This window comes from Glycine soja, chromosome 17 (genome assembly GCF_004193775.1).
Source record: "Glycine soja cultivar W05 chromosome 17, ASM419377v2, whole genome shotgun sequence".
In the NCBI taxonomy this organism is placed as follows: Eukaryota; Viridiplantae; Streptophyta; class Magnoliopsida; order Fabales; family Fabaceae; genus Glycine; species Glycine soja.
Window position 1 is genome coordinate 30,020,464 of NC_041018.1, and position 12,699 is coordinate 30,033,162.

Below are 12,699 nucleotides of genomic sequence, written 5' to 3' on the forward strand. Positions count from 1 at the left end.
TTTTCCATGACTTCAAACATGAAGTCCAACACCATCGACCCATAACAAGCATGGGATAGATAAGAAAAACCCCTCATACCTCACAAGCACATACTTGAAACGCAACAAAAAATGGGTTCCCCATGTAGAGCATCTCTTCCTCTTCAACATACATGGAAATAACTAGATGGACCGTTGTGGTTGTGGAGAAATCTTAAAGAGAAGTTATGCAGGATGTAGAGAGAAGTTAGAGAAAATAGAGTGACTTGAAAAAGAAGGTAAGAGAAATGGTCATGAATGATGATAAGAGAAATGAGAGAGACTTTAAAAATAAAAAATGGCTCCTCCTACAACTATGTATGGCTAGCACCCCCTTATATGTCTTGAGGTCCAAGTTTTGGTTTTAAATGGGCCCACACAAGGCCCAATTAGGGTGAAGACTAGAGTTCCCAGATGCCTTTGGTTCCTCTAGGTCTCAGACAAACAATTAAACAAATTTTAAATAATATACTTTTCCTAAATTATTTTTCTAAGGCTCACTTAAAATTAATTATGTTTAATTACCTTAAAACATTTTATTTCACTGTTTAAAATCATCATGAACTCATAAAAAAATTATTTGTGCAATTAAATTTCTAATTTTTCATGCTACACAAACGTTACACATATTTATTACAATATCATTAATAAGTTGACTGAGTCAACTCTTTCTCATTGACTCTAGTAGTATTGGGTTGAATTTGTTGAGTTTTGATAATTCAAAGGACTAAAAGCAAAATTCCTAAAAGGTTTAGAGACTAAAAAGATTGTAAACCGAGTTATAATTAATTTTTTAGGATTTTTGATTGGCTAGTTACATCCATTGAGTAATTCTACATTGTCCATTAACAACATTGTCCTAGTTTTGGTAGAAGATTCTATGGAAACTAATATATTGTTTGATTAAGTTTTTAATGGAATAGAATACATTCTTATAAATATTTAAGTTACTTATAATTACATATTAGTAAAACACATGTACTACAACTAACATGGCATGTCTAGACGCAAGTCTTGTCAATATATAATGATGATAATGATCACTTAAAAAAATAAATTTATGAGAATAAAACCAACAAAAAATTTAACGAATAAAATTAAAATTAATCATATTTGTAGTGACTAGAAATATATTAGTTTGCAGAATATATATATATATATATATATATATATATATATATATATATATATATATATATATATATATACACTAATTTAACTTTTTATTTAAGCTTGGGCTTTATTCATCTTAGTTGAAATCACAAGGCAGGTAAGATTGATGTGGGCCTAATCTTTCAAAGCCCATATAATATAAATTATAAGGAGTAGGGTTATTATATAAACATTGCTTTTCAACTATTTGCACAAACCCTAAACAGTGTTCAGATCGAAGTGACTTGCGCAGCTTCTTTCAACCACACAACACAAGGGATTTGCACAGCTTCTTTCAACTACACAATAAGTAAAATCTTAAGCATGCACAAAGTTTAAGCAATTGGTATTCCAAGGATCCTAAAGAGGTATGTAATCTTGATTTTGTTAGTTTTTTTATTGAAAATTCATGCCCAATTTGATTATATCTAAACATAAAGAAGTTGATTTAATTTGATATATCACGACCCTTTTTCCACTCTAAAATGGTATCTCAAAGACTGATGTGTATCTAGCAATCAATGATTATGTTAATTATCCTCATTTACTGATGAAAGATTATTTATTTTGTATGATTTTGTTGAAATATGAACTGAATTTGTGCATTTTAGGGTTATGAGTTGTTAAATCTAAAGTGGGTTCCTACATAATGGTGTGGAGGTTATCCTAACTTTGGGAGCATAGGAGGTAGGCACGATCCCATAGGTATCTATTTTCCCTTGACCTAACTTTGATGGGAGAACTCGCTTTAACTAGAACATGGTTCATGTTTACCTTGACTTGTAAAAGTAGGGTTAGAATTAGGGATGCAATCACCCCTTATTCCATTTCGCTATCACATGAAAATGAAATTTTGGCCCCTTATAAGGATCTAAGCCATTTGTTGAAAAATATTTTGTTAAAACTCAAAAACCAAAGTGGAATTTATGGATTTCATTGAAATGCTCCATTTATTCAAAGATTCACACAATTAAGTGACTACTTAACTTGCTTAAGATGCCATTTTGGGATGTGAAACACATATTTAGACCAAAAAAAATACAAGGTTTTTTTGCGTGATTAAGTACAAAATTTGTTTCTAATTTGTATATTATCTAAAAAAGACATGAAACCTTTCATTTACTCAAAAGTTTTGAAAAGAAACTTATACATCTGTAATGAAAATTAGTTGTGACACTTTCTGTAATAAAAGGAAAAGGGAAAAGAAGGTATTGGAAAATGGAAATTGTCATAATTTTTTTTAATAAAGGCTAGAGCAGAATAAGCATCAAAATAGCATCAATAATCCCAACTATGTCACAAATTAAGTGCCACATAGAACATTCATTTTTTTCATTTATTTTAATTCGCAACACTAATACATTTCTTTTGTAATACCCATGCTAATTAGCATGATGTATTTTCTATACCAAATCAAACTCTCATTATGATATACAAATATAAAATATATTATTCATTTTCATACATTTTGTTTAGTAGGAATAATGAATTATAAAATATTGCAGCTCTTAAAAATCCCAACCTTTGACAATGTCATTGTTATTGTTGAGATTTATTTGCATTTTCCATCAGCACATTTTTAAGCCCCTGGTAGATTGTGCATGCCATTTTTTGTAATGGTTTCCTTGCCTCTATACTTGAGATATTATAAATAGCCTCAAATAAAAAACATAAGCTCTTACCACCTTATTCGAACTTGGGTCAACATTTCTCTAACCTAGATTTCAATCTTGATATTTATAACTTCTATGAATATAATATAGACATGATACAAGAGGATGTTGTATTTTTCTTTTTTAAATATAACAAATGTCATCAAACATAGGTTATGGACCTAACTCAACCTTATAAAACTAGCTTAAATCAACTTGTAAGGGTTGCCATCACTTTCAAATTATAATTTGGTCATATCACTAGTTGATGGGGGATCCCCAACACATAACCCTCATGGTGAGGATTGAAAATCTCAAGCATGAAGTTTAAGGGATTATGAGTGGTTTGATAACGACCATATAGTGAGTGTCCTAATAGGCCCAACAATAATTACTTGGATAGGCTTTGAGACCATCTTAGAATATGAGTTTAAATCTAACTCAATCCTACAAAATTGGCCTAAACTGATGTGCAAGGTGAAAATTACCCCTACTTATATAATATAATTTAGCCATACCATTAGTTGATGTGGGACCTCAAACATGAATATTAGAGATACAGGAAACTTGTTGGCTTTATAAGCCCATAATACTCTTTGCAGTCCTACTTTCTCTCTCTAATACACTTCAGTATAATTTGTTAATCTTCTTTTCTTCCTTTGTAACCATGTTACCTAACATGGTAAAAAATTGATATCTCCTGCCATGATTAATATTTATCATTATGTTCAATTTTTCTTTGCCCATTTTTCTTATTTTTCCATAGAAAAATTTTAACAGAAAATTCTTTTTCTGATTTAAATTCAGCTTTCCCCTAATTTCTTAAAACCAAAAAACCTTGACTCAATTTCTTAACACTCTAATCGCATATCAATTTCCTTTAGTAGCTCAAGGGTGAAATGTTTGGTGATTTTCGTCTTTAGGTTATTTTTTTTGTGCACACCAAGTGTATGGTGATTTTCCTGATGATGCTAGCCAACTACTGCATAGAATTGATGATGCCTCTAGCACTTTGATCTTGGTTTTAGGGCCTTCACATTCTTAACACATTTATTGATTTAAGAATAAGATTTGAGATGTGCAATCCTTTCCTCATTAGATATGTAAGCCTGAATTTTTATGAAGTGATGAACTGTATTGGTCTTCATGTTTATATAAAGTATTATAGTTTTCAAACATGGTGAAGGTTCTCTGTGCTTGAAGAGGTTTGGTTATTGACATGTTCTCTGTGCTTGAAGTTGCAATAATGGTTCCAATCCCTTTCTTGATGATAATTTGGTTTAGCTTGTTTGGCTATTCTTGTAACTTCTAGTTTAAAGGAGGTTCCTTTTGATGTAGACTTCTGTCAATGGTGGTTAAGTATTTGTCTTTAGTGGTTAAGCATTACTTTGACTTTTTCTCTTGATGGTTTATCTCCATTTCTTCTATCGCATAGTTTTTAAGCTTTTATTATTGGTTTGTTTCTTCCTTTTTGGGTGTTTAAGCATGCATGTTTGCTTTTGTTAAGAGGTTAAGCATTTGATTTGTGGCTTTTGCTTAATGGTTAAGCCTTTTGCTTATTGGCTTAGATGGTTCTAGTTATTGATTGTACTTCTTTATTGTACTTCTTTTAGTCGGTGTATTTCTAGCATTTTTCATTGTACTTTTCTTTTGTTTGCATATGTACTATTGCCCATTCCAAATTGGAAGTGTTGTGAAAACCTTCCAACTTGTGGGGTGCTATTATAGATGTAGGACACTAGTTGGTTATACAAGCCCGTTATACTATATGTAATCTCACTTTCACATTCTAATAACATTTTTACTTCTAGTATAAAAATTTTCCTCCCTTTTTCCTCCTTTGGAACCATGTTTGTACCAAGCAGGCAAAAAATAGTTATAGAGAATAATTTGAGGTGATATTAATACATTGTCATCAAGCTCATGGGAGACAACGAGAATATGAAACACTTTGCAGATCATGGTTACTTCATTGAGAAGAGTATAGATAACGCACCATGTAAACATTTCTCTATACGGTAAGCCTTTCCCCCATATTCTCAATGGTTTAATTTCATGAAAGATCAAACTATAATTTCTTAGAATATATAACTTGATCTAAATGTTTTTTATTTATTTTCTTAATAACTTTGTTGGTATTGAGAAAGTGCTCGAGAATTATGTATCCAATTTACTTTTTCTTTCTTTTAGTTTATTATATATTGTTGTTGATGTCTACAACTTTTTTACTTTATTTATAAACCAAAGAAATTTTATTAATCATCCAATTAAGCATTTTTAACAAAACTAACTTTTACTAATAAAAAAAGAGGAGTGTCTGGAATAAAGAAGGAATACAATTTAGTCATTTAGCATATTCCCCAATATTGTCAAATATATATTGATCCCTACCGACTTATACACCCTTCACAAAATATAGGTCAAGGATGCTTTCCAAGTCCATATATATTATTCAATCTAAAGATACAATCATTTCATGCTCACGATGTCGTCTGGACTACCAAAAACCAAACTCTTTGCCATTTTATTAAATTGTTTATCTGTCAAATTATTATTCCCCGAAATTGCAAGAAATAAGAACCGACATCATTGTGTAGAGTCGTAATGACACCCTACCACCTATAACACTTTTACCATACACTTGAAAAAACATGCATTCGGAAAACAAGTGTTGTGACTTGTGAACTACTTTCTTCATCTAAACCACATCCATGACGCACAACATGTAAAACTTCCAAAAATGTTCCTGTTACAAAATTTTTGTAAAGATGGGGTTCTATTGAACAATAATTTCCAAACAAAAGATTAAACCTTTGGTGGAGCACACTGCATTCAAATGTTATTTTATTATTTATTGAAGAATTTATAGATTTAAAATTACTTGCATTTTGAAATCCTCAACCAATGAATTAAGAAGCTAAAATGCTATAAAATTGCCATAGAAAATCACATTATCGGTTAGTCCAAAGGATTGAAATTTATGCCTAGCTAAATGGTTTCTGTGTGAAAATATTTCATTAAATTGATTAAGAATAACAACAAAGACCATATTTTATCCTCTAAATACAAGTTGTTTGTAATTGTAGAGATGTAGTGAATAATTTTAGGGTTTTGTTAACTAGTGTCCTAAGGATATTAGTTAAAAAACTAAAAGAAAAAAGTACTTATTGTGGTTATAGAAAAACATTAAAAAAAGTTATTCAGTGCAATTTTGCGCATTCCGTTAAAAATCTTTTCTTATTTAATTCCTTAATCAATGCTCCAAAGGCACTGATTAACATTTGCCATAATTTTATTTTTGTAAAAAAAAAATATGATTTACATTCTTATGTTAGGTTCAAGATCATAACACTTCTTTATTGTTAATGCAGGGGTTATGTGGCTAGAATGCGTAAAAAAAACCTCAAAATATGTTCACCATTTCCAGGACATGAGTTTGAAGCACAACCATCACTTCCTCCATTAATTGTGCCAAAATTTCCTTCGTGGAGTTGTAATAATTGTCGAGGAGAAAATGAACTAAATGTCATTGAAAACAATGACGAGAGAGAATGTTGCAACGGAAATCAAGAAACTCAAATAGATAATAGTATTCCTACTAGAGAAGAAATTGATATTCGCAAATTCATTGACTTGACTGGCCAGAGTGATGATGGTGAAAGTGATTATATACTATTTAATCATAATGTTGAGGTTGCACATGATAGAATAACAGGTAACTTCAAAAACATCACTTTAAACTGTTTACTATAAATTCAGTTTTTAGTTCTTAAATTTTTGTTTTTGTTTGACTAATAAAGATCCTTTAACTTTTTTCATTAAAATTAGTTCCGAAAATAAATTTGAAGCTTGATCTTCTCTATTTTCTCCAGACCATGAATCTGACTTGGAGAATAATCTTAGTAAAGTATCAAATGCTCTGACTTCAGAAGTGTGTCCTGGCCTCATACAAGAAATGCATGGAAATAAAAAAGGTATGTTAATTAACAATTCATTGAACTAAATCAAGTATACAATAGTCATGTAGTAGTAGCTTACATTATTATTATTATTATTATTATTATTATTATTATTATTAGGTTTTAGTAATTCTAAACTCGTAACTTAATTAAAATAAGAGTTTCCTTTTTATTTGAGACAGGTTTTGAAGGTAATGTAACTTCTGGCGTGGAGCTTCTTACCAACAATCTCAGCACTGAAGTTAAGAGTTGTTCTAAGGTTACTAATAAAGAGAAACATATATATGAAGACAGCCAATGCTTGGAACAATTAAGGAAATCATGTAAACTTACAGGGGGAGCTAACATGGTTACTGAAAAGGATAATGTGCCTAAACACACAACTGAACAGTTTCTACAAGAGCCAGTCACTGGAGATAATAATGATCACGCAGGGGATATGGACAATAATGTTGAAAATGTTGTTCAGAATCATCATCCAAAGAAGTATACTCATAAGTATTCTAAAAGACCTAAAGTGATGTGCTCGCTAGAGGAAACATTCAAAAAAGATAATGAACCAAATTATCAGCTTATAAGGCCAAGCGGAGAAACCAATACATTTGGAGAGCGAAGATTTCCTTCAAAAAGTGCTATTTCTGGAAAAGGAGCTCTTATGGAAGCAAGTAATAGTAAAATTAATCATTTTGTCTCAAAGTCTTTTCATTAGCATATCTTACATAACCAGAAAATAAATATATATTAAATGAGGGTAGAAGGGATACCTGAACCAGTGTTGTTACTTTATATACATCATAGGATTTGTAGAAGACTCAAAAAAAAAAAATAAAGAAAAGAAAAAACCCTTCACATTGGCTATTAACTACGACGAATATCTAACTTTTATAAGATCTTAGAACATATTCAACATTTGGAGTCCTTCCTTTGAAGATGATTTCATTTTTCTCTGTTTTTTTAATTTTAAGAGTATTGCATTTTCAATTTGATGTTATTGACCTTGCCAGCAATTTTTGTTTTATGAACATTTTGAGAAAGAATCAACTAGATCTTATTTTATCAAATTTGTACTACTATAGTTAGTTGAAATTATACTGTGAACCATTTTCAATTCTTGAGTCGAATATTCAATATTTAGGTAGCTACAGATTAAACTACGTTGTAGATTGATCTAAATCTTCATACTAGCTAAATTAATCTGGTGGACTTCATAGAGTTTATGCATGCTCCTATAGTTTATTTAGAATCTCAAATGAATTCCTACGAAAATGTAGTTGTTACTTGAGAAATTTGCATTGCGTGCAGAAATGTTTTCTTTTCTATAATCTTGAGAGTTGAGACAATTAAAAATTTCCTTCTTGCAGGAAAATGATGATCAGGCCAATAGTGCCAAAAATATGAAACAAGATAACGTTGAAAGTAACAATGTTTTGACAGTAGGCAATGATGTGCCTAATCGGGTCTCATTAGTAGAGAATGAAGTTGCAGAGACACTGTTGAGAATGTCTCTAGATAACATGGAAAATGAAATTGCAAAGACACTTAATATGAAATCCAAGGAAAGGGATTTTGATCTGAACATCCCAAGTTTTGATGATACTATTGACCAAGAGATGCTGAATAGGGACATTGATCTTGGAACCTCCAGCAAGACAAATGAGGATTTGATTTGCGGCGGAGATAATGCGGTAGAACTTCATTCAAATCAAATAATATGTATTGATTTGAATTCTACTGTCACAAGAGGCAATGATCCAATTCACAAGAGAATCCTTAATCCAGGTGAATGTTCAAACACTGACATGGAAATTGATTCATACAGAAAAAACTTTTATCCTAGTGAACGCAATACTAAGTTGTTAGAAGGTGAATCGTTTGACAAATCACATGGTCCTGCAATCTTTGGAAGGTTTTGTGGGATGAACAGAAATTTAGCTGAATTCACTACAATAGAACCAGGAAACCCCTACATGATGGATAAAGAAAAAGTAAAAAAGAGCGTTCGCAAGGAAAGACTTGGCTCTTCTTCTAGGCGGAATAGGAAGTCGAAGAAGCGTGGAATTGTAACCCTTCCTTATTCTGGTTGCTTTCTGCATGTTTGGGTATGTGCTTGAAGAATTGATTATAAATCAATGTAATTTTTTAGAATTGAGTTGAAGCAAATGTGAGCCTGTAGTAACGTGAATTTTTTTTTATAGCAGATATGAGAAAATTAATTTTGTTCACAATATTGTTTGAAAACTTACAGGCAATCAAAATTGATTTAGGGGTATAATTACAAAAATATGTTTTATCTTTCTATTCATCGGGATAATATCAAAATTAAATAGCAGTATACATGGAACAAATTATATAACTCAAGTTACAAGTGATGCAAAAACTACTTCTATATGCTTCAAGGAGACTTGAATCCATAATTTAGAGTCATATTTTCACCACACATCTAAACATTTTTGTCAACATAAAAAATCATATTTGACCGATCCTAAACTCAAATCATGTCTTCCAAACACGCTCTTATACTCTTTTTTTTTTAATAAGCCACACACTCTTATACTACTTTTCATAAAGCTATTCAAGATATTGCTTTTCCTTTTTGCCGCCAAATGGAACCTTTTCAATGGTGGTATTGGTACCATTGTTTCGTGACTCCTTTTCTCTTATTTAATTCAAGAACCTAGTTTTTCAAGTGAAACTTAATTCATAATGGCAAATGACTTTTCATTTCCCATGCAGAAGCTGATATTGAACTTGGAAACTCAAGTTCTTCATCAACTAGTTGAAGGTTTAAGTATAATACTATATTGAAACTTTGAAAAATAAGCCTTAACCTCACCCTTCACCCAAGTGTACCCAAGCAATGTAATGGCTGGGAATTTCTCTTGGGCAAGGTTGTGTGAAATGGTATCCTCATTTGACTCCTTGACCCTCGATACATCATTAGGGTTGGGTATATGAACTAGTCTGGCCCGGTATGTGAAGTCTGCGTTTTAAAATAAGCTCAGTCTGCGAAATAAATGGATCTTTTTTAAGTTCCATAACTGGTCCATAGAAGTCCATGGATAAACAAATCGGTCCACAAACCCAAATATTAATTTGAAAAAAAAAATTAAAAGTGAAAAATGTAAACAATTAAAAGAGAAAAAAATTGAATTCATTTTTTAAGCTAAAATTTATCACACTAAAATGTACCAACATTTTAAACATAATAAATTAACAATAACAACTTAAATTAAAGATCAACATTTTAACATTACAAATAAACAATACTAGCAAATTGGACTTAAGCGGGTTAAACAAGTAGTTCACGCGTCCGTAGATAATGCTCTCTAGGTCTGCAGGCTTAACGGGATGAACTCAAAAACTTGATATATTTATATAGATTTTTAAAAAAGACTTTTTATATGTCAGGTCCGCAAACCTAGATTCATATACCAACCTCTTGGTCACCAAAAGGTCAGGGGATTAACCTCATAAGAATCAATAATGGATGATGAAACAACACCAGAAAAGGAGGAACTAGATGGTGAATAACTAATAACATGAACTTTAGGTGAAATCATATCCTTGTAGCATACCTCTCAGTCTCCCTAGAACCTCTACTAGACTCCATAATTAAAAAAATGAACAAGTAGTAAAGCACATACTTGGAATAATTACTCATTGTCAGCTTGAGAAATTGAAGAACAAGACTAAGAAATTAAGAAGGGAGGAATTGCGAAAGGTGAGAAAGAGGAGGGCTAAGACCTCACATGTCACGATGCTTGTCGAAGAGATTCACCCCGACATGTTGTTGGACACAACTTTTGAGAAAATTGATTACAAAATGAAGCGAGAAGACGTGCCATCTTGGGTTATAATGTTAGATCATAGATGTGAGCTCTTCACAATAACTAAGGACCTCCACATAGCCAAAACATAATAAAACCACTTAATAATAGAATTAGGATATGCATAGTCGATAACCCAACAACAAATATTTTTTATGAAAAGAGGTTTGATGATCTTAAAACCTCTTCATCCTTAATAGATTCAAGGTTTGGGGGGACATGTGTAATGATATAATTGAGGGCTACTTTGCTAAACCCAAGGTCTTGAGGCACCAGTCACCCTTACCGCCCCCTTACAATTTTCTTCTAAGTTTCATCTTCAAACTCTAAACTATTTTCAATCTCTATTTTTTCTATAAACTCGAATTTATCTAATTGATGTACTTTGCATTCTACAATCTTTAATTTATCTTATTTTTTGCATTTCAATTTGATTTCTTTTTAAAAGTACTTTACATTTCAATTCTTGCCTTTTCATTGCATTCTAACTTTATTTCTCAGCCAATTTACATAATTTTACTTATAAAAACAATAATCTTAAAGCTTACTTTTATAAAGATTTTTAAAATAATTAAAAATAATTTTTAAAAATGATTGTACGAACGATATAAAAAGTCACGTAATAGAAGATCATGACTTTTTAGAAAAGTTTCCAACCATTCTAAAAATTACTTTTTTGAACGATTCTTATCGCAACCATTCTAAAACGTTGTCATTTTAGATCTATTTATTTAGATAACCATTCTAAAAAGTGTTGTTTATTTCTTTTTTTAAAAAAGATATAATACTTTTGCTTATTTTCCTCCCTATAATTTGAAAAATTCCCTCAGTACAAATTCTAGATTAAAATAAATATTTAACTAACAATTACATGCTAGTACAAAATAATATGCAATTACATTCATACGGTACAATAAGTTGATTTGTTTTAAAGAGTTCTTCGGAGGCTTTGATTTTGAACTTCAAATAAGTACCAAGAGAAGAAACAACAATCAACATTTAGTGCATAAAGCATGGCCTAAAGTTCCCACATATATATGACAAGCATGGATATATATGACAGACACACCTATTCCTTCTAGATGAATCTAAATTAATTCAAAGGTGAATCTAAATTAATTTAAAATACATGGGTACACCTATTCCTTCTAAAAAAAGGCACACCTATTCAATTAATTCAAAGGTGAATCTAAATTTATTTAAAATAGAATAGGGACAGGGGTTGGTGAATCTAAATTTATTTAAAATAGAATAGGGACAGGGGTTTGAGCATGGTTATCAGACTTCTACTTTCTTTCTAGAATATATTCATTCAAGTACACAATTATTCACAATCAAAGCGTCAAAGTTGTCAAAGTTTAAAAGCTAAATTATGTAGCATTTTGTGACCATACTGGATTCTTAACTAAGTAGCAATTGATTACAAGAGAAACTCTTTCAATAATCCAAATTATTTATTAACTTAGAACACATCATAATTAGATGGCGACAAATTATTTCCAATTGATCAAGTATATACACAAAATCAATGGTAATTGTTTCAGATTTTTTTTATTAAGGAAATTTTTTAATTTATAGTCACATGGTGGAGTATGAACGGTGTTGTTACCTAAATGCTATGACTTCAATGAACTTTATCAATCTGCAACATAAAGTAGCGAGCATCAGAGGAAACACCTTATGCTATTGATGTTATTAAACTTAACGAGCTGTAAAACTTTTCTTATTTACTATTTATTGTTGTAATGATGTTTAATTGTTTGTGTTGTTTACTTGCATCCGTAAGCAATGTTTCTATTGGTGCGTTTATGTTTGCTTTTACTTTGGGCAAAACTGCACTCTCTTATGTGAGTAGTTGCGTGTATTTTGATGACAACACTACTAAAAAAATATACATTTAATATCGCCAGGTTAATATCGGTTTCCGGAAAAACCGATGTTAACAAAAGCGCGGTGGCATACTTGTAATTAAAATTAATTTATTAACATCGGTTTTATTCAAAATCAATGTTAACATGTAACTGTTAACATCGGTTTTGTAAAAAATCGATGTTAACACAAATGCGGTGGCGATGTCAACATCGGTCTTTT

At 30.9% G+C, this 12,699-nt stretch overlaps 1 protein-coding gene across 2 annotated transcripts; it reads left to right on the forward strand.

Annotated features, from left to right (window-relative positions):
• Positions 1-1,405: 1,405 nt before the first annotated feature.
• LOC114393127 lies at positions 1,406-9,031 on the forward strand. 2 transcript variants are annotated; one of them, XM_028354390.1, is made up of 5 exons: positions 1,406-1,538; positions 4,688-4,840; positions 6,194-6,537; positions 6,695-6,796; positions 6,964-7,682. In XM_028354390.1, exons 2-5 carry the CDS (start codon positions 4,746-4,748, stop codon positions 7,488-7,490), a joined length of 1,068 nt encoding a protein of 355 aa, XP_028210191.1. In that variant the 5' UTR covers positions 1,406-1,538; positions 4,688-4,745; the 3' UTR covers positions 7,491-7,682. The 2 variants fall into 2 exon arrangements, with proteins under 2 accessions (XP_028210191.1, XP_028210192.1); XM_028354391.1 differs by lacking the exon at positions 1,406-1,538 and adding an exon at positions 8,143-9,031 and having other exon boundaries at positions 3,577-4,840; positions 6,964-7,446.
• Positions 9,032-12,699: the final 3,668 nt, after the last annotated feature.

What these genes read in the sequence shown, in the direction of transcription:
- LOC114393127 (XM_028354390.1), top strand. Translation starts at nt 4,746, where the DNA reads ATGGGAGACAACGAGAATATGAAACACTTTGCAGATCATGGTTACTTC. An exon ending in TGCACATGATAGAATAACAG is followed by an intron (nt 6,538 to 6,694) that starts GTAACTTCAAAA and finishes TATTTTCTCCAG; the next exon opens with ACCATGAATCTGACTTGGAG. An exon ending in AATGCATGGAAATAAAAAAG is followed by an intron (nt 6,797 to 6,963) that starts GTATGTTAATTA and finishes TATTTGAGACAG; the next exon opens with GTTTTGAAGGTAATGTAACT.